Source organism: Rutilus rutilus (assembly GCF_951802725.1).
Source record: "Rutilus rutilus genome assembly, chromosome: 8".
NCBI lineage: Eukaryota > Metazoa > Chordata > Actinopteri > Cypriniformes > Leuciscidae > Rutilus > Rutilus rutilus.
The window spans coordinates 34942738-34969053 of record NC_140222.1 but is presented as its reverse complement, the minus strand read 5'-3'; the positions used below and the strand labels follow the sequence as shown (position 1 = coordinate 34969053).

The 26316-nt window shown below is 39.1% G+C and overlaps 1 protein-coding gene across 9 annotated transcripts in view; it reads right to left on the bottom strand.

Moving 5' to 3' along the window:
* The window catches only part of abi3bpb (ABI family, member 3 (NESH) binding protein b), a 54305-nt gene that overhangs the window by 6304 nt on the left and 21685 nt on the right, over positions 1-26316 (bottom strand). The window contains exons 1-16 of one of the 9 annotated variants that reach the window (XM_084417975.1): positions 20788-21025; positions 15152-15331; positions 12970-13038; positions 12676-12808; positions 10707-10888; positions 10574-10626; positions 9663-9699; positions 8814-8885; positions 8543-8617; positions 6614-6814; positions 5078-5254; positions 4444-4509; positions 936-1004; positions 622-735; positions 353-442; positions 16-225 (exon numbers count right to left, since the gene is read on the bottom strand). In XM_084417975.1, the coding sequence (XP_084274101.1) occupies positions 16-225; positions 353-442; positions 622-735; positions 936-1004; positions 4444-4509; positions 5078-5254; positions 6614-6814; positions 8543-8617; positions 8814-8885; positions 9663-9699; positions 10574-10626; positions 10707-10888; positions 12676-12808; positions 12970-13038; positions 15152-15331; positions 20788-20878 (1819 nt within the window). In that variant the 5' untranslated portion in view covers positions 20879-21025. Of the gene's footprint in view, positions 1-15; positions 226-352; positions 443-621; positions 736-935; positions 1005-4443; positions 4510-5077; positions 5255-6613; positions 6815-8542; positions 8618-8813; positions 8886-9662; positions 9700-10573; positions 10627-10706; positions 10889-12675; positions 12809-12969; positions 13039-15151; positions 15332-20787; positions 21029-26316 lie in introns of those variants that run through there. The other 8 variants (XM_084417976.1, XM_084417977.1, XM_084417978.1 and 5 more) reach the window with 8 other exon arrangements.

The window sequence follows — 26316 nt, the reverse complement described above, 5'->3', positions numbered from 1 at the left end:
ATCCCTCTGTCCTACCTGTTGTTTCATTATCGGTTTTCTCCCAGTCGAGAATAATGAAGGAGGGGCATCCTTCCACGGTTACAACAGTGAGGTTGGATGGGGCTGTTCTTGGAGGGTTGGTGACATTTTGTTCTCCACCCTCCTCCTCAGGGAAGTAACTCAGAGAGGTGGTGATGGAGCAGGGCTCATCTGGCTTCTTATCTGTCTTATAGACCACATGTGGAGCTGGACAACAACACATTTGTGTTTAAATTCAGACACTAATCTTCTTTGCTTTGGCTCTCAAACTCAAATTAGCATCATTCAGAATTCTTGGCATGCACGGCTACAGTGATTAAGAAAATATCATTACCAATGTAGCGTTCCTTGCCCAGGGCATCAACTTTAGAAGCAGGAACAGAGCTGAATACTGAAGAGTTCTCCCAGGTCTCAAATCGGGGTGCTAGGACACCAAAAATATGAACAGTGTCAATAATTTCAAACCAGTGGTTAACAGATTGTTACCACCATGGTATTTTTATACACCACATGAAAATGTATTAAAAGAATGTCTAACCTTCAGCAGAATATTGAAGAATATTATAAAAAAATAAAATAAAATAAAAAACCCTGAAGACAAACCTGTCACTGCAGGAGCAGATGTTGTCTTTGGTTTGGATGGTTTTGCTGTAACTGGTGGCAGCTTGGGTTTCAAGATAGAATCTTTGTCCTGATTCAGGCCTGTTATCTTGTCTGCTGTGTACATTAATGAGTGAGTGAATACATTAAATGTTTTAAACATAACATCTTCCTAAGTTGTTCAGTGTTAACTGGCAGAAAAGCCTGTAAAACATTTTTAATGCACATTTTTGGAGTCTAAGGGTCAAATGTTATGACAAAATAATTTTTCGCTCCTTTTTGGTTGTACTTTTAAGTTCAATTAACTTTTTACCCACCTAATCCTCCAGGCTTGCCCACAAGATTAGGCTTTTTTGGTGGAATAGGAAGGCGTGCAGCTGGAGAACCTGCAATGATGGAAGTGAAAGTGATGAAGTGAAGTCAGGCCAGAATCAAGTTTCCTCTCCCTTTTCCAGTAATAAATGAACAAACAAGGATGCGCTAAGTCAAAAAATGGCACCAAAAACACAGCAGTAAGAGGTCAGAAGTAGCCCTTCCATCTATTTGCCACACAACCCACTTATTATCTACCTTTTACCTCTTGGTCATATTTTTAAGATATTTTGTATTAATTTCCACTGCTACGTGGATGACACTCAGCTATATTTGTCCTCCTAGCCAAGTTCTACTCTTTGTTCTTCTTCCCTCTTGAACTGTTTAGATAAGATCTAAGCCCCGTTCTCCTGCAGTTTTCTCAAGCTAAATACTGATAAAACTGAGGTTCTTCTTGTTGGCACTAAGTCCAATCTGGCAAAATCTGACAGCTTTTCACCTACTATTTATATTTCCATAATTTCCCTGTCTTCTCAGATTAAGAGTTTGGGTGTCATATTGATAGTAGCTTGTCTTTTGAAAGACTCGGTCCACATATTTCCACTTACGGAACATCAGTCATCTTGGTCCATTTCTTATACCCACTACCGCAGCTATTCTTGTACATGATATAGTTACTTCACGGATTGATTACTGTAACTCTACATCTAAAATCTTCTCCATAGTTGGTCCAAAACTCAGCCGCCCGCATAATTACTTGAACCTCTTCCATTGAGCACATCTCTCCTGTGATTTATCAGTTACACCGGCTTCCTGTTAAATACTGTGTAGAGGAAGAGATTCAGCTTTTCACTTTTAAAGCTCTGCACAATCTTGTACCCTCATATCTCTCTGACTTGCTTCACATTTATACTCCCACCCGCACTCTTAGATCTTCCTCATCTGTTTCCCTTGTTAACCAGCTGTTCATTTAACCACTATGGGATCCAGAGCGTTCAGCTCTGCTGCTCCTCGTCTCTGGAACTCTCTTCCACAATTTGTATGTGAAAGTGATTTTCATTACTTTTAAATCATGTCTTAAAACTCCATCTTTTTAAATGATTCATTTTAATTTATGGATTATCTTAATGCTGATGTTGCTTTGATTGTATTGCTTTCTTGTATTTCATGACTGTCATTAAGTTGTAAGATGTCCTCGATTGTTTTGAAAGGCGCCTATAAATAAAGTGCATAACTATTATTATTATCCTGCTCATGCTATTCACACATCTTCCTAATGTTCTCTTAACCTAATATTTAATTCTCATGAAAAACAGTGGAACACATCACTACCAGCCTCAAACTTGGTTTAGCTAATTTTTCAGCAAAGCAAAAGGCAATACGAGTTTAATGCAAAATTTCCCTTTCTTTAAATTTTTTGGGGATGAATGAGTTTGACAACTCTTCGATTTTAGGTGATTTCCCCCCCCGCTTTCAGCTTTTAAAGATTTATATTTAGCGTTTTTGCCTTTATTATGATAGGACAGTTGCAGACAGGAAGCAAAATGGGAGAGAGAGAGGGGGACAGGATCAGGAAAGATCCGTGAGTTGGGACTCGAACTTGGGTCGCCCGAAGCGCAACAGCGCTGTCGGCGCGCTGCCCACGAGGTTATCGGCGTCGACTGCTTTCAGCTTTTAAGACATTGGCATCTTAATAAAAAGGAAAGGGAAATAAATCCAATAAGCCAATATGAAGATGGAAAGGACAAGAAATATTCTAATATGAAAAAACAAAATAGTGATTTTCAAATCCTTGATCTATGGAAACTAGAGTATCAAACTGACTATGATTGTTTACTTTTGAGAACCTGCGATTTGGATGCTTTGCTAAATGGGAGCAGCAGATTGTTCAAACTCAAAGTTAATTGGAAATGAGAGAAAATTGCTTGTTTTCTTTCTCATTGCATGGATGAAGTCTAACCATTGGCACTTCATCCACCTTTCAAGCCTTCAGTTCTCAGTGCCATCTTGGAGTACAGCCAAAAGCAAACAGACTAGAGCATGTGGACCCTTCCCAGGAAAACTGATTCAGTTTACATCCAATGAACCAGTTGTGAAACCCTCAGTTCATCACAGGGCAATCAAACACAGCTCAGCTCACTAAACCCTATGGTACGAGTTAAAAATTGCAAAGCTGGGTGGTGAAAAAGCCAAGCTTTACAGAAAATAAAACTAAAGACCAACAGATGCCATACAGAGGGAAAGCAATTTCCAGAGAGGTAGCTGAGGTTTTCGGTGGTGATGCCCAATGTTTTGGGTGATCTAAAACTCTTGTGGTATCATGAAAATGGTTAGAAAATTTCAGGCAGTCACTGTCAAGCAAATCTGTCATAAGACCCCTCTTTAATGAGAGCCACCACTTATCTCCACAGATCTCTGGCTTTTGATCAGAAGATAGAGAATCCATGCCAGCAAACTGTGCTAATTTAAATGATCCGTTTTGTTGTATTCCACTGTCTTTGCACAAGCTATAAGATGTGACATCACTTTGCAGACCTGGGATTGTTTTGTTTGTCATCAAAATATCGAATAATAGGGAAGAGTATGAACAGGCAAATATCCAAACATTTAGTGTAGTCGTACATACTTTTGGGAATTTAAATATCGCAGTGGTGGAGTCATACTGCATAGTCTTGGAAAGTACGCCATATTGCAGAAGTCTGCTGCGTCTTCCAAAACCAAGTCTAGTCAGAACCGATACGCCGTGTGAATTGAGTTCACAGCATATTTTGTGTCTGTTATTTTGCTGTTACCTGATTTGTATGAAGTCAACTCGTTTTTAAAAGCAATTCTTAGTAAGGTCCCCTTGAATTTTGGCATTTGTGTTGAAAATAACAGTAATGTGAATTAATAGGTTGTGGATAAATACTAAAATGTTGTCATCTTTCAGCCTTTTTTAGTTTTTGCTACACAGATAAACAATATGGCATATTGAAAAAGACCTCATACCACATGGAAGCTCGTGACTACAATAAAGCATGCAAGTAGTCATGCACACAATGAACTTTAACCAGAAGCAGCTACAGTCCTCTGCAGAAGGGAGTTTCAAACATTATTGCTGAAATGCACAAATAAAAGAGCCACAGAATGTTACGAGACAGTTTAGGACATTGCGGTGGGTTTCTGTGTCCTCCAAAAGACATGTTTTTCTCTTGAAAATAAATGTCCTACAGCACCATGATGGTTTAGAAATGAAAGAAACCAATCTGGGGAAAAGCTTTGACAATTACACCACAAAGCTCGCGGCAGCATGGGATCTGCAGAAGCTTGCAAAACGACAACAAACGTTGAAGACAACAGGCAGATTTGCGAGCAAACTGGTGAATGAGTGGATGGATGAATGGACAGACACGAGTTTACAGGAGATTATGGATGGGAAGGACACCAACATGGGCATATGGGCTGCGTCACAAACAATATTTCTGCAGGTTAATGATGGCTAACACACAAACAGGACGAGTTGGCTCTGTTTACCCATTCTTGGTCTGGACCAGATGACTGGTTTGGGGAGAGAAAGTCCCTTATGGTGCTCACCGTTAACTGTTGGAGGGGAAAAGAGTGGATGTTATGGAGAAAAGGAAGAATAAGGTAGCATCATGTTGTTTTTGCTGAGATGCACTGCAGCTGAAGAAAACTGGGGTTTACATAGAGTTATAGGCGGCCGCTCAACTGCCTGAGGGGAAGAGAGGCCTTTCAAGATCAGATTAGTGCAAATGCTGGCGGTCTGCTTGCCCATCGGGCAAAATCACACATACTTTGCTGACAGTAAAACTGTCAGGTGTGACAGAGTATGATGGCTGGTTTGCACACACACACACACACCACATGTTTCAAAGGAAAAAATTGGGCTCTTGAAGAGAAAATGCCCCAAGTGAACTGCAACCAAATGGCATTGTGCTGACAGGGGAGAATGCAGAGCAAAAGAAAAGAAAATCATTTTCTTAAGTAATATTATTTTTTTCTTAACTGTTTTTTTGTTGTTTCTTAAGTTAGGTAAAAAAAAAAAAAAAAGACAAAAAAAAGAGAAAAGCGGAAGAGAAAACAACAAAAAAAAGAGTAAAGAAATAAAAAAGACTAGCATAAGAGGGGTAAGAGTAATGTCTTTTACCCCCATATCTTCTGGAGGAGTCGCCGGGCCTGGGGGAAGAATGTCTCATGTCAATAGGGAGAGAGAAAGGGTTTCTGCTCCGTTTCTGCTCCGTCTGGTTCCTGGTGGTCACTGTTAGGACTGAATCGATGGGTTTGGATGGAAGAGAAGCGATGGAGTCTCTCCGGATGCTCTTACCTAGATAAAAAACAACAGCAGCTTTTGTTATGCCTTGTCGGCTTTAGGAAGTGAAGTGCATGCTGGGGCAGATACTGTACAATTATGTAAGGGCTGCTATGTGTTAAAAAGTTTTTTCTATCTGTGGGCTGATGAGAGATGTCAAAGTTAGCTAGTTGTGTTTCAACATACCATCAAGGAATTTAAGTTTTCTTTAAGTGTTGATTCTGATCTTCAAATGCTAAATTAAACTGTATAGTACATTCTTTCACCAAAAGGAAAATGAGATGAACTCTGTTCCAAAACAAGTGATCTACCTTGCTAGCCTAGCATCCTAACTGAAATTACCTTCTGATTTGGAACACTTTCCATCGGTAGCAACTTTGCACATCATACAAATAACGTTTCACACACAAAGTACAATAGAGACCCGACATAAAATTGATTTCAATAGTCTCATGCTAGCATGTTGCTAAGCTAACAGTGCAACATTTCAATAAACATAAAAATATAGAGTAATATAATTACATTTAATTTTTAATTGATACTTTTCAGTAGTTAAATAATAATATCGAATTATACCATTCCTACTATCACCTGATTTGCATAGTTATATGTTTTCCACATAGGATGTATGCTAGCATGTAGCATACATTTCGGAACACTTACAATGCATAAAAAATACTGTCTTTGTTGGCAGCTTACTACATTGTTTAAGGTAAAACTGGATGATGTGTGAATTTAACAATAATAATTTCATTGTTCTGACTACAGTACGGCTAAATCTGATGTGTTGGTGGTTGCATTAAAGTGCAGCAGTGCATTCCTGTGAAGACAAAACATGGTGTAGGGGAGGATACAGGAAAGCTGTGACTTCAGACAATAACACAGACATGATATACACCGATGGGACAGTTGTGATAGCTTGCCTGACAGAGCAAATAAATGAGAGGATTATATGAACTGATGTAACCGGTTCTTGCTGTTTTTACTGGCCGTCTCGCTCACACAGACTAGAGACAGCTCTTCCTGTAATCCATTGAGCCGGAGTGTGAAATAATGTCTGTTTGTGGCTGAAGTTACCGAATGACTGCGTTTGATTGAAACGTGGTTTGAACATCCATTAATTTCCTGTGTATCACTTTTCTCCAAAAGCACCCGAAAAAAATAGGAGAATGAATTGAATAAAGCTTTGAAGTCTGATATTCTGGTGTTTAGACTAAGTTTGCAGTGGTAGAACGTTTAGCCAAAGGTTGAACGTTAAACGGCAAAATACCAAGTATCTGTGTGGTGAATACTGAATCGCTAACGCAATATGTTATTTTCTCATTACCTGTCAACCGTCAACTTAAAAAAATAAGAAGGAAACATAGGAATTACCAGAGGAACTATGTGGCATCTGAGTGGCACTAGGTGCCCTGGTTTGAGGGCGTCCGTGTAGGGGTGTCCGGGTACTGCTGGGTAAGGAATTGGGGGTAGGGGTGACTGAAGGACGGGAGGGTTTAGTGGGTAGGTGTTGGGGAAGGACAGGAGGGATCTCCACCAGCTGAGAGGAGTCATTTCTAACATGGCTGTTTGAATCTGTTTAAGAGAAAGGAGCAGATGAGCCCTCCATGCTGGAAAAACCAAGTCATTCCAGCTCAAGATGGTTTAGTTGGTCAACCAGTTGAAGATGGATCCTGATTAACCAGCTCACCAGTTTAACCAGTGTTCTAGCAGCTTAATCCAGGGTAACCTACGAGGCCCCACCAGGTGGTAGGACGACTGATAATCCATCTAGACCAGCCTGTGCCAGCTGTTTGGACCACCTTGAACTGGTTTTACCTGGATTTTCCAGTAGGACTGACTGTTGAGACCATGATTAGAGGATTATTACAGGGTGGACTTTAGATTAATGTTGTTAAGACTGTTTGGAAGTTGTTTGCATTGCATCGATATTAAGCTTGTTTGTAAGAGTTTCTCAATTCCATCCCATCGAGTTGTGATGGTACGGACGCTTAAGTGCCTGTTATCGACGTTGAGCACTTGTCTTGACAGTTTTGTCAAGGGGGTTGAGAATGAACTTGTTGACTTTGGTCTCATAATCAGTTTGGCACACAGAGATGTAATGTTATCTTATCCAGAGTTCAGAGACAGAGGAAGACAGGAAAGGAGGTGGAACTCCCAGATTTCTGCCTTTCCCTGCTAGAACTAATAACATGGGACTGATTCTTTCTCTGCATGCAGTGACCTCATGCAGACTGAACGAAGGCCAGCAGACCAAGATGCAAAAAACTCTGAAAATGAATGAAAGGGTTGAGGAAATCAGGTAAAGAGATGGAAGATGAAAAACAAGATGAGGTTCAGAAAAAGAGGATGAAGAGTGAACCTATGAAAAAAGCTGATAGTGAAAACATGATAGCAGTCTTTGTACAGTATCGTAATAGTGTACTGATTAAATTTGTTTTTTTAAATTAAAATTTAAAATTTTGGAATTTATTGACTACAAAAATTTTGATATCATAATACTATGACCTTACAATGCCAATACAATGACTATATGATGATACCATGGTACACAATTGTGGTAATTAAAATTGATATAATTAAAAAAAATTACATATAAATTACATATCATTTTTATTTAGTGGAATAAGATTGAATTGTGCCATCGTTTGATGTTAAATTTACCACTATATATACAATTATTTTATTAATTAATAATTGTGGGGTAGTTTGAGGAATTTATCACTTATTGGGTTCCGTTTGAAAACATTCAGTATTAACATTATGGGAAATATTCAGTGACACAGAGGAACAAAGAGAAAAAAATGGCAGAAATAAAGACATAAGAGTGCCATTTATGGCCACAGTAATGAAACAGATGGAGGACTGAGGAAACCAAACATTTTAACAGTTATGATGTGACTGACAGGTGATGAAATGATAGGGGACTGAATGGGCAGAGATGAGTGTGACAGAGAGAGAGCTGATTGGTGGACACAGAATCTGACTGGTGCTGATGGGTGGAGCGTGAGCAGGCCTACAGAGACCGCGCCAATGCGTGACCATGCGTGACCGCAGAGGGGTTTCGCTGCACAGCACCCTGGGAAAACTTACACTCACACCTCCTCCTCACTGTGGAGGCGACCGGTCAGGAATCCTCATCACGGCAGGATCGGGACTTTCTAACTCAACGTTCTTACAAGGCATGCCAGCATGCAGCCAATCATAACAGCGGATGTCTTTAATCCCCGCCCACAACCAGCAAAGCGATTACCAACTGACTGCTCATAAGCAAAACTTCAAAACAAAATTTCTCTCGGTTACCCAATGGGAGCTGAGGCCATTTTGGCTCATTGGCTCTTGGAGCAGCCACAGTTCCTTGCTGACCCATTGGTGGAGCTGTGGGAAATAATGCAATGTTTCGTAAATGGAAAAAAAATACAAAATAAGAGAGAAAAAGTGAGCAGGCATCCCCAACAAGACTCTTGAGAGGGAGAAAGTATTAAATGTCTTTACTGTGAGCATGACTTCGATTGACTGCAATAAAACCCTGTATGAAAGAAGAGTGCAAACAGAAAGAGTGAGGGAAAATTACCAAAAGATGTCTTGGGACCTCCATTAACGCCTGTGTTTTTGGGCGATCCTGGCTGGCTTATGTTGGGTATACCTAGAAAGAAGATTGTGAAGGAGGAAACCAACACAAAACACTTTCAAACAGATAGGAAAAAAAAGAACAGTACTGAAAGTAGTTTGACCCATTTTACACATGGACTGAAACAATCTGTCATGATTTACTCTTACTTACTTGCAAGTAATCATCCAGCATACATTGACCAGGATTTGTCAAGGTATAAAAAGGGCTATCAAGATTTAAAATGACAAAAAGCACCTTTAAAAACATCCCAAAGCTCAGCTTAATAATTAGAGACCGTTATAAGGTACAAGTAAGCCTTTTGGTAGATTGCTTCCCAAGGAGTAAACATTGTCACTTTGCTATCAAAACATTGCTTTGTTTGTTTGAGGATTCCGACCAGCCCAGCATGGCAACACTGCCTCAACCAATGGTGTGAGTTTGGGGCGGAGCTATCGGTTTGTTCGACTAATGGGAGACTGTTGCCATCAGAACCACAGAAATCACACAGTTCACCTAAATTTCAGTTTGTTCCCCACACCAGGCCACCTGAATACTAAAAGTGCCCCCAAACTACTTTTCTTGATATTTGATAAAGGTGCTTTGTTTTTAAAGTTCAAAAGCCCATCATTATATGGTTTTATTGTATGGAAAAGAACTGTTTTTTTTTTTTTTTTTTTTTTTGTGATCCAAGGAAGAAAGTAAGCCATACGAGTTTGAAATGACATTAGGGTGAGTAAATGATGACAGAGTTCTCTTGTTTTCTTTACTACACAAGGGGCAATTCTTAAAAGTAGTAGTTGATGGTCTTACCATGTCGAGGTGGGAACAGACTGCTGTGAGGTCCAGCCTGTAAAAAGAGGGTTACACACATTTTTTTTTCTACCCTCTTTAAAAATTAAGTGTAGAGTGAAAGAACACAGAACAGCGTTCTGTCTTCATTTCATGTAAAAGAACTCTGCAATCAGGGTCTCTCCACCGTGTCTAAAGTGTTCCTGAAATGCCCTGACAGGCATGTATTATTTCTTGCCTCCGCTGAGAAGATTGACCTTACACACATACAACAACTGGATTCTTGACTTAAGAGATTGAGAATATGTGAGAAAGAGTTTGCTCGCAGGCACAGTTCTTTATGTCCATGACAGTTCATAAATAGACCAGAAAGCACAACAAACTAAGAAAGGCAATCTTGCCAAAACATGGTGGGAGACCAGATAACCATCTTAAGCAAGCTTAGACCCGCACACCAGACTTGTTTAAACTGCTTTTTTTCAGCAGGGATGGAAGAGAAAAGGTCAAAAAGTAAGATAATAGAGTGCTAGCATTATATTATTTGCTTATTTTAAAATATTTACATTTTCTGAGGTGGTACCAGGGCATTGTAATGTGGTTATGATGGTGTTTTGGGTGGTTATCAGGGCATTGCTAGTGGCTTCACCTGTTGGTTACTCATTACTTAAATCAAAAGTTTCCACCCCTAAAATCTCTATGATATTCTGGTTTGATTTCTTTGTGACCGCTGTGTTGTTGTTTTTTTGCACCAATGCCCCATAAAAAATAAAAAGATCTTTTTGTCTCAGAATGTGAACATGGTTTGAATTAAATAACGGAGACATCACACAAACTCTTAAAGTTGTGCATGGCATGTGGTTTTGCCTGTTAAAGTCATTAGGTTGACAGTCCTTTACACTATATAAAAGTTGTTATGAAACAACACTACATACCAAAGTCTTGGCAAGGGGTCTGTTCGGCTTGTAGGTTATCTGGAAGTTTTTGTCTGAAACCAAAACAGTGGCAATTCAAGTTAAACTTGATAATATTTCAGCTTCTCAGACAAAACCTTGAATGGATGTTTACCTCCCATGTTGGTGTTGTGGATCACTGGCTTACTCCACATTCCACTACGGTCGTCTTTGTTGGATCGGACGCCAAATTCATACGGTGTGTTGGGCTTGAGGTTGTCGATTACGGTATCAGAGGTGGGGCAGGTTTGGTAGATCCACTTCCTGTTTCTTTCTCTATAGCGGATCGTGTAATGCCTGGTTCAAAGACACATTGGTTATCTGAAAGGCTCAAGAGTCATTTGTACACCGTTTTGGCTAGTCATAATCAATCATCAAACTATGTAGTAGGGCTGTCAATAGATTAGTAGGGCTGTCAATAGATTATTTTAATCGCACACTTATCGTGAAATTAAGCATACACCACTTATCTTGTTCAACACGTTAATTTTGTCATCATTTGCCAGCAAAGTAAACCATCAGATTCAATGGTTATTCTCACAGAACTGTATTTTCTGCAAGCTTTTTTCAAGGTAAATTTAGATGTCTTTCCAAAAAAGGACACTTGGAGATTCCAAAAGGACACCAAATAACCAATATAAGGAGTCCATATAATTCATACATTTATGCAAAGCACCCATGAAAAACATTACAGTAAAAATTATCTCAGAATTCAGAATTCACAGTATATGTACAATGCATCAGCAAAGAGCTTGTTTACATTTTAGACAAGTCAAGTTGTGATACCAAACAGGTTTGTGAATCAATATAACGGACTCACACATGCTTACTGTACGACTCCTGTAAAAGTTTTTTACCTTGATTGCAATCCTCATCTATCAAAACTTCAGCAATTAAGACAATGGTTTGCTTTATCCAGCCGAGAAACGTAGTTTGCGTATCATCTGGCCACACAGCAGTGGGATGTTTGGGCATTCCTTTCTGTCTGTGTTTCACACAGCGCAATGCATGAGGGCTCGCGCTTCTCAGAAACAGTCACAGAATATGACTAAAGCAAAACACACTGGAATGAATAATTCCTTGAAAATGCAACATGAGTCTATTCTCTCTGCCATCTCTGATGTAATCAGCATGGTTTTCTTTATCAGCGCTGTTTTGGTCTGATTGTTTGAATGATTCACTTCCAGTTTAAAAGTGATCTGATCGCAAACAGAGAAGTGAAATCAGGATAAAGGGTTTGAATAGAAATATCCGCCAACCATGTGTTTGCGCCATTGTAGATGCAGTGTGATAAACTCCCGGCTTTTAAGATCGTCTTACTACGTGACGTAAATTACTTTCACGTGCTTCAGTCATTTATTTGAGGTAAATTATTTTAACGCGTTAAGGATTTTAAATTAATCGCATGTGTTAACGTATTAATGTTGACACCCCTAATACTTAGTAAACTGGTTTTCTGTCACCATAGCAGTTGTCAGACATTAAACAAAGGAGCTGATGTTAGGTTTATAAAGAGCACTGGTACATGTCTTTAGCTTCCAACTGTTTTGGTCCAGGTCAACATTTCCAATGGCCTTTCCAAAAGTCTCCCCTTAACAGAGGGGGGGGAAAAGCGCACATATTTCTCTATATGAAAACCAGAGCGATTTAGGGAGGCTGAGAGAATGTCAGTGCGTCCCAACAGTGCCTGTATCCTCAAAAAGCATTTAAACATGTAGACACACACTACACCTGCAGTGGCAGGGATCCATATCCCACACTTTTTTTCCCCCTCTGCATAGAAAAACATCACACTCATTGAATGGCTCTCTCGGTTGCAACATAAATCCAGTATCCTGTCAGTGCAATGAGAGCGTTGCATAAAAACCTGCACTGCACTGCAACGCTTCTGAGGATGGGACCCCTAAATACTGGAGACAGGGTGTCATGATATTTCATTATCTTTTTTCCCCATGTTTTTCAGGTTAAATGGCCCCTAAATATGAAGTGGAGTAAATTAAGTCTTCCTCAGGGATTTAGGACACTCAAATGGAACATGTTGGTGGAGGAAAAAGTAAAATCCAGATGTTGTGTGTGTAACTCACCCGTCCTCCAAGCAATCGTTCATGATGTTTCCCTCGTAGGGTGTCTTTAAGTAGGTTCCCCAGGATAGTAGCACAGATGTCGGCGTGACAGAATCGATCACCAGGTGAAGAGGTTTGTCCAGGTTCACCTTACCTGTTACAAACCGGTAATCAAATTTAGCAGTGGGATATGTTTTCTAGCTAATGCTAAGTGAAGGTTTACAAACATTCTGTTGCATATTTTCCACTAAACATATCCTGTCATGGACTGTTTCGGTTTTTCGATTGCCAATACTTTTTTTAAATGCATGCTACCTGTGCAATGCTTCTTCACATCATTGGTTGGGATGGGCTGAACAGCCACCAGATACTTGGGTTCAGCATCTGTGAAAGCAAGCATCTCAAGTTATTTAAGAGTTCAAAGAAAACCATAAAAAGGGCAATTTCATGGTGCAATGCAAGTTCCTTTCATGAACTTCCGGACAACATAAACGAAATAAGCAAGAAAAGAAATGTATAGGAGTCAACAAAAGGAGGACCCCTGTGTGTCAAGGTTAAGTCTCATAACATTTGATAAATGTACCTTTTTTATGACATGACAAAGTTGATTTGGTTGTAAAAAAATACATTTTACTTAAAAAAATTAAAAATAATATATATACACAACTCATTAAATTTAATATTGTGTTTAAAATGGTATAATATTTAGTTCTAAGAACTTTATGTAGATAAAGAAAAGATTCATCCTTTTCTTTATCTTGTACACTGTTATCACTGACACAATTCCAAAAGATTCTGGTGGACGTTTATGTAGTAAAATGCCTCGAGTTGATTCATGTGAAGCTTTTCACACAGTTTATAGCCCTGTGATGACAATGGTTTGCTAAACATCCGTGTTTCCAATGTAACCGAATTAAACAGCACATTTGCCAAAATTTGATTTGTTGGGATGATAAGTTTGTTATTTATGCCTTTCTAACAGTTATGAATATGTACACAGGAAAACTCATTTAGACAAAAAAAGAAAAAAAGAAAAAAAAGAAGAAGAAGAAGAAGTCCATTAGGGTGATACAAAATGTGCCAGTTCCAAAGTCCACAACAATCTGGACATTTATGAGTGCATGTGCATGTGGCACGTCAGGTTGGGAAGACGCCAATAACTGCTCTCGCCTTTCGGCCATCTGTTGTGCACGTGTATCATATTGAAATCTCAGCACACACTGTAAATTCAAGAGCAATGATCCCTCTGTCTGTGGCCAATATTGAATAATGATGTGACTGTGTGTTCCTATGCTGAATTGCATAGGTAAAAAAGCCAAAAACTCAGAGGCCCTTCCTTTTGGAACAAACAATTCTTTGTTTGCAAGCTTCTGGATAAGCATTGATGTATCATTTTGTTCTGCTTGCGTCAGTGCTTTTCATTGTGGAGACCTTCAAAGGCTTTGACTTGGAGGTTGACTCTTGAGATCTTGTCCACTACAATCTTAAATCACATGTTGTTTGTCATCGCCCAGAATTGGATTTTCAAGAATATTAAAATTCTGGTCAACACTGATGAGCAGATCATTATTTTCATGTTAGGGCCGAAAACTATGGAAGCTTGTTTCTACCATGGAATTTTATGGATAATTGTGACTTATCTTACAATTCGGACTTTTTCTCTCACAATTGCGAGATAATAAACTTGCAATTGCGAGTTATAAAGTCAGAATTGTGGGATACAATCTCGCAATTGAGAGAAATAAGTCTCTTATCTTATCTGACTTTTTCTCTCACAATTTAGACTTTCTTCTTGAAATTTTTAAGTTTATATCCTGCAATTCTGACTTCTTATCTCAGAATTGTGAGATATAAACTCGCAATTGCGCGTTATAAAGTCCAAATCTGAGGAACAAATATTATTAGGGCTTGGGCCCTCTATCAAAGATGCAATAGCAAAAAACTGTCCGATGACCAATATGTTATCAATAAATCCACAAGCAACTGAACTCTATCTGCAGAAGCTAATTGAAGCATCTGGCATGAACCCATTTAGTAAAAACTTACATTAGCTTTAGGGTCCCTCTGACCTGGCCCTAACCTATACAAAATGAACTCTGGGATTGTAGCTCCTGGGAGAATGATGATGAATGGACCACAGGTCCATTCATAAAATAATTGTGGGTAGTCTTACTGGGAGTAATATGTAACCTTTTTACCTTGTCAAATGTGATCTGTAGCTTTTTGTGTGTTGACAAATGCTGTGGTTACCAAAGCTTTAACAAATAGCATTCATTTTGGGTTTAATTACAGTTTATCCTTTCAAATAATGGAAGAGTTGGCACAAACATAGGTGTGCAAATCAAGACGGTGGTTTTGTTGGGTTAAGGAATCAACAATTTGTGGTTACTCCTCCAGTCCCATGCTAACCCACAAAACAACATTAGTGATTGTTTTGTGGGCTTCCTTCAGTCTCTTGAGCGAAATAACAGCTGAGTGTGGTTATACTCTAACTCACCAATCTCTGTCTCATAGGGTTCCCCGTTTTCTGGAAGTTGGATGAACTGTTTGGAGAACATGCTGGAACCATAGCCTAAGATGTAGCCCTCAAGTTTGATGTCAGGGTTGGGACGAACAAACTTCAAAACGATGGTATCCCCAGTGGCGTTGATCCGAACCTTCATATTCTGTCTTCTTACTGTGCGGAGGAAAAAGTAGTGTTTATAATACTTTTAATTGGCTTAAGAAACAGTGCTGCAACTCTTCAAACACTCTGTGTTTCTTTGTTTGACATTCAATGGCAGGAAAATGGAATTGCACAAAAATAGTGACTTTCAGAACACGGCAATGAATAAATGATTAATTACTGAAAGAGTAAAGAGTAAGACATTATGTTTCCCATGTGTTGGATGGGGTTTGTGAATTTATGGGGTTTACTGATTTATGTGGCCAAAGGGGGAGTGCACTTTTGAGGAGTGCAAAAGTGTGTGCCATGAAAATATTCGTTGAGGTAAATCAAGGACAATCGCTTTCACAGTTGAGCTCCTCATCGCTTCACTCAAAGCACAGTAGCATATGGACCTCCAATATTCCGCAGCATTATATTTACCAGAATTATGAGGCTTTGAACAGTTTCAGAATATGACACTGACACACATTTAAAGTGATTTGATCATTATCTTTTCATACCTGCGCCAAGCAATTCCTTATAAATTTCCTCCTTTTATACCAGCCATTTCATTGGATAATTTGCAGCATGGAAAATGTTTCGAGTCAGTTTCAGACCCATTCTAAATCCAATAAGCCACCAGGCTGGGTTGAGATTTTTCCGCTTCCACCTTTTTCCCATCAATCAGAACTGTTTAACGATTACGCTGAGTTAAAGAGGCCACGAAACGTCCTCCTTAAACTGATTTAAGCTGGTTGGTCTCGGCCTTTGGAAAGTGATGTGTGTATTTAACTTTATAAGTAATTGCAAGCTTGGCAGGGCAAGCTCATCACCCCAATCTGTCAGTCACAGTGAAGCACCAAACTTAACTGGAGATCTCATTAATCAGGATCATTAAAGGGACAGTTCACCCAAAAATGAAAATTCGGTCATTTTTTACTCACCCTCATGTCACTCCAAAATCATCTGATGTCTGTAGAGTAAAATATTTAAAGTTCTGAAAAATCTTCACAGCATAGTGACCACCAAAAAAGCACCATAAAAGAGGTTAATATAATAGTGAACAGCTTTACACCAAGTTTCCTTAAATCATATGACATCTTTGTGTGAGAAAGTTGAGTCATTATTAATGGATTATCTTCCTATTTAGTAAGCTGTTAAGAACTGCTGTAATTAGATCACTGATTCAATGATTTGAAAGCAATAACTGGATCAGTGAAAGAATATTTACTTTGAGCCTATTCTTTTGAATGATCTAGTTTATCCATTCACGAATGAATCATTCAGTCCGGCTTGTGAAATGGATAAACAGAACATTGAAAAGAACAGACTAAATGAAAAAAAATATGAATTCATTGTTCCTGTTCTTGAGTTCAACTCATTGATTCAGTTACAATCGTTCTAGAGTTAACTGCTCACCGGAGGGGAATATTTTCAGTAAATAATGACTTAAATTTGGGGTTTCCTCACATAAAGCTATTGTATGACTTCAGAAGACTTGGAATATAATACATGAATCTGATGGACCACTTTTATAATAATTTTTTTATATATATATATATATAATTTTTGGATGTAAGTCACTATGAACTGATTTTGTTTGGAAATAAGCTGCATGAAGATTTGTTTTTATTGCAAGCTTTTTGTGTTTCCAAACTGTCTAAGAAGACACCTTTCAGATCCCACAAGCAGAAAGAAACATGATTCAGTTACTCGTCTTCTTAATCTTTAGAAATCAGTTAAACAAACAGAAGAAAGGAAGTGCGTGTGGTCAGGGAAGCTGCTGAATTTGTACAAGGGAAAAATACACACTTCTGAATCACTGGGATCATTGTAAAATAAACTCCTCAGTGGAGAGAACTTTAAGATGAACTCTACTTTAGGTGTTACATTACAAAAATGTACCGTATAACTTTGATAAACTATAATTAAAAGGCAGGCACAGTCTTGTTTCTTTATCAGATGTCTTTTTCAGTTGCTAAATCGTGTCAGCGTAGCTTTAGACTGGGGCCAAGGCTCTGAGTCACGGACAAGGCTGGACATTTGCGGTTGAGTGGTGTTGTTGGTTTATCTGTTCACACCAGCTTGTCACCACAGAGGTTTTAAAAGCCGTAGCTGAGAGATATTTTCCGTTCCCAAAATGTAATAGCTTTACATCTGACAAGAATCGTAAAATGTTGCTTTGCAGTTACAAGAGTTTTACCATACCAGTGGAGAAGGGCTGGACAATGGTTTAACCTCTACGGTCAAGGGAAAACACAATCACATTTTTCAGGGGAACCATGCTGGTCAAATCATGAATCATTTTGAAAGCCTCAGAATCTGAAACACATTCTTATTACAAAATGAACAAGCCAAAACATTGAAACTTTGAAAGAAAAAAGCATTTCCCATTCCTAATGGATTCAATCACTTGACTAATAATACGTTTTTAGCCAAGTCGTGTTGTGCACTTCACTTTGCGAAGGAAACAAAATCAACATTGAGTAATTGGTATTTTTTGCACCAAAGTTCAATTGAAAATTTGGTTTCCAGTCACTTGGATTGATTCTTTCATATGTTTTTCAATACAAAGATTTGATGTTGTACCTTAAAAAGCCCGAAACGCAGAGGGTGGCCGAATACACAGATATGGAGGGGAAGCAAAGGGGGAAGGTATATCTCATTTGACACCGCTGACAAGCGTAATCATGCATGCTCTTTCCTGGCTCTGATGTTGAATGATCTCCAGGTTCAGACTGATCAGTCAAAGACCAGCCCCAAGCTGTGTTCTGTCAGATACGGTTCATTTTTTAGCTTTATGCATGAATACGGTCCAGTTTTTATTGGACGTCTGGCACTTGTTCCACTTAAAACATAATTTACAAACGCACTGATTTCTAGAAGGGTCAGTTTGATTCACAGCATTCCTCCTGGACTGAAGCCATGCTACACAAGGCACTTGCCAAGTCTGCATTCAAAATCAGTCCAATTTATCAAATCAATCTCAAACGATTTAAGTTGTTTTTCCCCCTTCATGTTCAAGACTTTAAATAAGCAAATATAAGAAAACTAAAACTGATCTTTGGCTTTACAATGAACGACCACCAAAGGGTTAGTTCACCACAAAAAAATTAAAATTCTGTCACTATTTACTCACCCTCATGTCCTCCAAATCAAATCATCTGTATGACTTTCTTTCTTTTTTTGTCTATACAATGAACGTCAGTTGGGTCCAAAGTTGTTTTGTCATTGTATAGACAAAAGATGTTGAAACATTATTCATTTGCAGACGATAAAGTCATGCAATGGACCGACAATTCATTTTTGGGTGAACTATTTCTTTAAGTCAGCACTTTTCATGGAAAATTCTGAAATCTGGTCCTTCTGCAGAACTCCAGGCTCTTTTGCACCCCATTATAGGACAAACATGACCCAAATATCCAAGGAGATTATTTAAAAATGGCACTAAACTTCAGAAGAAGCAAATCACCTGAGGGCGCGGAGGGAACGTAAATCTAATGTTTTCCCGTACATCAGCAAATCATTCGTCTTTCAGGCACATTTACAACAGTCCTGATCTCTGCACTCAACAGCTGTTCCCATCTCCCCTTCACCCCCCAAATCCTTTCATCCACTCTGTCTTGTTCTGACTTTTCAGAGGTATTCATCTAGACACATTTTGATATTAACAACCAGTATTAGTAGCATACAGACAACCCTTGATTGCTATCACCACTCCTAAACACATGCTCATTTCAAAATTCAATGTTTGTTTCCCCAATAACATTGGGCTGCAGTTCCCAGAGTGCATTGTGAACCTCTATGGCTTGCTTTTACATTACAGCTGCCTGCACATGTGTTGTTAAGCTGTCTTTGCCCCACGGCAACTCGAAGTACAGTAACAAGTAGAAGCTATGTCTAAGTCGAGCGAACATGCAGACAGCTCAGACTGCTGTTTCCTTTTAAGGCGTCAATTATCAATTCATCATTCATGCTGAAAAAACTTAAACCAGACTAAGATGATTTGCTGGTTTTAACAGGTTTAAGATGGCAAATTTGGTCCTAGAGAGCCGCTGTCCTGCAGAGTTTAGCTCCAACCCTAATACAAACATACTTGAACAAGATAATCAATGTCTTTGGGATTACTAAGGCTATAGGCAGATGAGCGTTTTTTTTTTCAGGGTTGGAGCCAAAATCTGTAGGATAGCGGCTCTCTAGGACTGAACTTGCCTACCCCTGGTCTAGCTGGTCTCCCAGTCTGGCCAAGCTTGTCCAACCTGGTTTAGCTGGTCCCCCGACTTGACCAAGCTGGTGTACAGCTGTTTCACAGAAAAGGTCTCCAAGCAAAACGAGCTGAAAAGTGCCCAAAACCACTCTAAAACCAGCAAACCACACCAGATCAAACAGATAAGCGTGTTTCTTTTCAGCAAGAATGAGATATTTTCAATATGTCTTCACTCTTGTTGAACTCATCCCCACCCGGTAATTTAAACTGTCTTTTTGTCCAGTCAACATCCATAAGGAAACGAAGTTGGCCAACGAAGTATAAACACAGAACGCTGCTGGGCTGATTGACTAGCTGTGATGAATGACGCTCAGTACAAGAGAAAGGGCATTGAGCCAGCGCAGACATTCTTCCCCTCCGGAGATGGAGGTGGTTTTTAATAGCTGATGAACGAGTGCTGATAGTGAACCTAGAGCTTGTATTACTAATGCCATAGCTAATCTGAGCCCACAGGGATGCTGGGGGCACGAGATCTGGCACAGAAACACGCCACATATGCACGTACAACTCTAGCACTAAGAAGGATGGTGTTGGAAGATATTTAGACACATACACAAATGCACTTTGAACAGGATCCCAAGGTGCAATGTATTCATTCTGCATTTACACATGCACTAGACTAGAACACACACAATCAAACACCTTCATGGAATATATACATACACACATACATGCACAAAATAAACTGTGATTTTGGCCAGAAAGACAGAAAATCTACGTGCCTGGCTGGTTTTTCAAGTTGGACTCTGGACAACGGCAGACAGATTGCACGTGTCTAATTTTCCAGCACCTTTCAGGCTCCAGTTATCCTTTTTTTATTTTTCTCGCTTTTGCAGAGTTTGGCTTTGCCCCATCTATAATCATGCGAGACTTACTGCTGCATATAATTCCCATAATACACACTCAGTTCTGCTCATGCCTGCCCAAATGCACCTGCAAGTGCAACATGTTCTTAAAAATTTATGAAAATTAAAATTGATGACCAGTCCAAGGCACCTTGTAATGCAAATGCAACAGGTTAATGATAATGAAATTTGTCCTATAGTTAAAGCTTAACACCTGCAACTCCAATAAAAAAATCTTTAACTATTGCTATCCTAATTATATGAGAACTACTGCAGAAACGCATGGCATTCTCAAATACAAACAGGTGCATCACAAAAATTAAACACGAGTGCTCCTGTTCTGCGAGCATGCGGCACTGTGGTGCTGAACTTGCCTCTGACTCTTTGCGCGGAGCTGCATGCGAGGAGGAGAATTCCTGCAAGCGTCAGAAGGAAGCCCAAGTGAAGGACAGTGCTGCCTGCCATGGTGCTCTGCTCCAATAGAGAAGGGATGCTGCCTGATTTCTCTAAGACGGTTGCTGCTGGTTCTTCTGCTTGAGTTGGTGTCAGGTCAGGACTTGAGCTCACTGAGTGCCTCTGCTGAGTGATAGACAGTGCGAGGAGTCCTCTAGGATGTATAGTGACCAGGGAGGGAGGAGATTGCTGATGTGTGCCTCAATCACACCCACCTTTACAGATCCACACACACACACACACTCATACACACACATGTGTGGGGGCATGGCTTTCATTTACTGGGCTTGCTCGACCACACACTCTCACTTTTTCTTCCATCAAGGATTTTTTTCCTGCAGCTTGTGTGTTTGTGGGTGTGCATGTCTGTGCTTGTGTAAGGCTGTTTCCTCCAAAATCTGATTGGACCTAATACACGGACTTGGGGCACCCATACAATGGTAAACAGCCTAAAGGGAGTCTGGGTTCAAGGAGGACAATGAATGATAGAGTACATGTGCAGGACATAAGATGAACCAGCAGATGGCATATGCCTTTCTTGATCCAGTGATTTGACCTGGTGGAAAGTACAGTATCCCTCTATTTCATCATCACGGACAGAAGCACTTGTCTATCTGCGTCCATTGCTAACCGCTGCACATTACGTCTCGTCTAGTTGGCCATCCATCCCCACACTTCTTGCCAAACAACTTAACCTCCAGGGACATAGGAGGAAATTTTGGAGGGGGTGGGGGTGGGGGGGGTGGAAAGTGATCATAATGAAAGTGCTTCCAACACGTGCCACTGCATGCGACATGCAAAGGGAAGCACTCGTTCCAGTGAGTCTCGTCTGACCCACAGGATGTGAACAAAGACATATTCATGAATCAAGCTGCCCAAAAATTATGCAACTACAGCCTGTCTCCTACTACATCATCAGGACAGAGCACCATAAAACAAGAAATCTACTTTAGAACGTCCCGTGCTCCGAGAAGAATTATTTTAAAGAGCATTTACAAGCAAAAAAAAACAAAAAAAACAACAACAAAAAAACCTTGAAAAGAAAAAAACGAAAGTACAATTTGGAAAACCACTCCCTATCATGACTCAAACAAAACGTCACTCATTTGCAGCTGTGATCATGTCTAGGACTGCTTGCTTACCAGCACAACAGTTTACAACAAAGTGAGTTGCCAGAATCAACTCAACAGGCCGTGCGATGCCTTTGGCTAGAGCTTTAACCCCACATACATCTTTCTGGTGCATATATAAAAATGGTTTCTACAGCTGGTACCACTCTGAGTCTCTGTGATTACCTTGTAAATTCTTAATGAGTTACTTCAAAAGACCGAGCTGGATAGGGCTGAGGCTTGGACAAATTAGAGAAGACTTGTAGACCAGAATCAGGTCATTACAGCTTTGTTTTTCATACCTGAAAACATGTTGACCTGTAACCCTTCTTAGGAACATGCTACAAAATGTTATGCTGCCATTTAACTGCCTAACAATTACTCTGAGGTCAAGCGGCTCACCTTTCAACTGAGCAATGGATTTTGCTTGTGGTATGTCACCTTTTTTGGTTGTACATGTAATTTGTAAGGATATCAAATACAACCTACAGGAAAACTTAAACTAGACCAGCATGGACAATGCAAATCATTTGAATCCTCATAGGTATTTGCGCACATGCTCCAAAAATAACAAAGAGAGAGAAAAAAAAAATGATAATGGACATGTGCCAAAGTAATACTAGACCATGTAAATTCATCATATTTAAAATTATTTCACTTTTTAATATAACTTAAAATAATAAAATAAATAATTTTAAAAATATTCAATAGCATACTTTTGTTGTTATTTACTTTTCTGTAATATCAAGATCTGTGAAATTTTACACATATTGGTATCGACTGCAGAAATTGTGTCTGTACTACCAGAGGAACACACACATATGACACACAGTCTGCTCATGGCCTCTCCTGTTACATATCAAGATGATGAGTGTTGAAACTACAGGAAAGACATGACGGGCTCCATGCAGTGTGTATGTCATAGACATCATGGCTTATATAACAGCTTCACCATGCCTGGCCTGCAAATCGAGCTTCTAAGAAGGGAAAATCATTCTTAGCCTTACAATGCAGCCATTGTCTTTTAGCCTTGAGCAAATGGCATCAGTTTAAGGAGTGTGACGTGGATCTATGAAATTTTTCTAAAAAGGAAACAAACATTTAAAGCCTCCCCTCCAGCATCCCCTGCTACACGTACAGTGTATAACAGATTATATAAATGAGATGTTCCATGACCTAACTGTCAGGTTGAGTTGCCTTCTTCACAGGTATCACTGTCACAGGCTGTACTAATGCTGCTCAGGTTTGGGCTTGTTCCATTGTATTCCACATGGATGAGAAGTTAAAGCTGTTTTTTTCTCTGAACATCTGAACTGCATGGCTTACATTACTGCAAAAATGGCCAATGAAAACGTCACCTCTGGTTAATGGCACATTTCTGATTCTGGAATCTTTGCACACATCAAGCAATTCCTCAGATTTCAAGGCCTGTTTGATATAAAGATGTGTACATAGAAGCATTGTTAGTCCCATCTGTGAGACATTTTATGCTAAAATGAAGCCCAGCTCAAAGTGGCTCCAAATTACTCCGTTCAAAAACACTCTTTCACCAACCTCCAGACACTTGATTTACCCGTAAATTAATTCAACTAGAGAAAAGAGAGGTTGCAGAACTGACTTTTAAATGCTAAATATACTAAAAAGCTTATTTTTCTGGTTATACTTTTGATCTGAGAAGGAAAATTGAACTGTATATTAGTGCAAATGTTCAACCATTTATGTCAAAACATTGGAAAAGTGTTGCTTTATCATCTGGAAAGGTTCTAATGTGCGTGTTTGGCTTCATGTACATCTTCAAAACTGAAAAGCCACTGAAAATCCCTGCTGACTCACATAAACCATAATTTCTTACACATCATCACCCTCTGAGGAAGACACTCACCTGTTTTGTGACATCCATTCATCATTTGTCTGCTCCTACCCTCCAGTGTTGTGTCTTTCTGACCCAGAAGCACCAACACTGATCACAAAGAACTCCAGCATGTGCTCATGAACATTAACCTCTATTCTTAAACCATCAATCATTGTATTCTATCTGCTGGAGTGGATTACAGATCATGTTCTTCAGCACGTAACCCAGTTGTTACCTTAGGCATCACCATGGGCTGCTCATTTGAACAAGGACTAGAACAGAACAGAACAGAACAGAACAGACTGTTACATTACAGCTGGAAGTTGGTGTACATAAATAATTTCTAGTGAGCGGATGGTGGCCATGACAGGTTTATGTTTTGTTTTGGTGAATGAAAATGAGATGACGGCATGGTCTTTGCAGGAACCAGCCAGTGTTCAAATTGTATTATAGCTCAAAGGGTTTCCCAACCTTACTCCTAAATCCAGGGCTGGAAATCCAGGGAGTCCAGGCGTTCTAGTTCATAGGATATTGTTTAAAAAATAATAATAAATAATAATAATTTTAATTAGGGAAATGAAGGGATTTCTATATGTTTTTCACTCAATATCAACAAAAGCGATACGAGTTCAGCACAAAAACATAGCGCAATTAAATTGCATAATTAATCATTAAAATATCGCGATCTGGTTCCAAACACCCAATCTTACTCAGTGCTTGAAGTGGGCCGGTATGCACCGGTATTAAAATTCCTTTCATATTCGGAGGGAATGGGGCGGGTGGGGTTTATATAAAATACAAAATGTCAGCACGAACTGTAATTAATATTATAAAAACTTCTATCCACCAAATCAATGTCATGTGGTGTGACTTTTATATGTCACTAGCTGGGTTTCCATTTCCCTTTAAATTGCACAAATTGAAATTGCAAATTGAAAACACGCCCAATGGAAACACGCCGATTTCGCAAAAACTCCCATATATCGCAAAAAATATATATTTAGGCTCACATGAGGTAGATTTGCAGGAAATTCGAAAAAGGAATATTTTGCAAAACTGCAATGGAAACATTAACAGGTCACCTGGCGTACGTAAAGATGACACAGTATGTTTGTTTAGAAGACGAAACAGAGTTCTTTATTAAACTCATAAAAGACAAAAGAATTACGGGAATACTGGATTCAAACCAACAAAGAAATGCCACAATTTATCAAGACCTTGAAGCAGATATGAGGGAGAAACACCTCATATGTTCCGCTTACAAGTAGCCTATAAGAGGCTTTTCTTACCATTAATGCTTGGATGACATACATCTCCTTCTATTAGAAATATGGCTATTGCAGTGGCTGCGATATACGTAAACCTACCAACATCCGTTGCCATAATCGCCAGTGTTAAATTAACACTGCTCAGTGTTTATCCGAGTCCACACTCAGAGTGTTATAAGTAACACTGAAGCAGTGTTAAAGTTAATGAGATAATTAAGTGATTAATTGAGTGATTATTGACCATTATTGAAGACACCTGATGTTAACAAGCAGAATCACTGAAGGAGAAAATCACAAATTTTAAGTCACCATTATGGTGATCAGTGTATGCTCTAGTTGGGCTCATGACCTTTAAATAATTAACTTTAGATTTAGTTTGGCTGTTCTAACTGAGTTATAACAGCCAGATGATCAAAGAGAAAATGTGATATGATGGTGTTGGTTGTGTTTTAACATCAATATTTCACAATCATTTGACCTGAATCACTGAACTCATATAGAGCCTAGTTTCTGAGTTAGTTTTACTTTATTGATTATTGCAGTACTGTACTTGAACAGCATAATATGTTAATATTTTAACATTTACAATGTAATCCAAATGATTTCTTAAGTTGTTCTTACACAAAAAAAAAAAGAGATTTTCTCTTTTTTTAGACACAGACATCAAGAATCATCCTGTAAATCTCAACAATGGTGACAATTATAAAGCATGTTGCAGTGCACTCTGGGTGCCACCAATCAAAACTCATTCATGGCTCCCAACATGCATTGCTGCATGAATAAATAATGAGCTTATGTTTAGAGTTGATCTCTTTATCTGAATATACGGTTTATCACCATTGCTGACATTCATATGCTAATTCTTGATGTCTGTGCGTGCCTACATGAAAGATTTGTTTAGATGCTTTTTTTTTTTTTTTTTTATCAGAACAACTATTAAGAAATCATATGGATTTCTTTGAAAAGGCTAAAAACGTTATGCTGTACAAGGACAGTGGTGCTATAATCAAAAAAGTAAACCTAACTCAGAAATTAGGCTCTCAATGAGTTCAGTGTTTCAGGTCAAATAATGCTTATGTTAAAACACAACCAACACCATCAGATCACACTTTCTCTTTGTTTATCAGGCTGTTATAACTCAGTTACAGCAGACAAACAAAATATAAAATAAAAAATGTAAGGGCCAAGAGCCCAACTAAAGCAAACACTGATCACCATAAT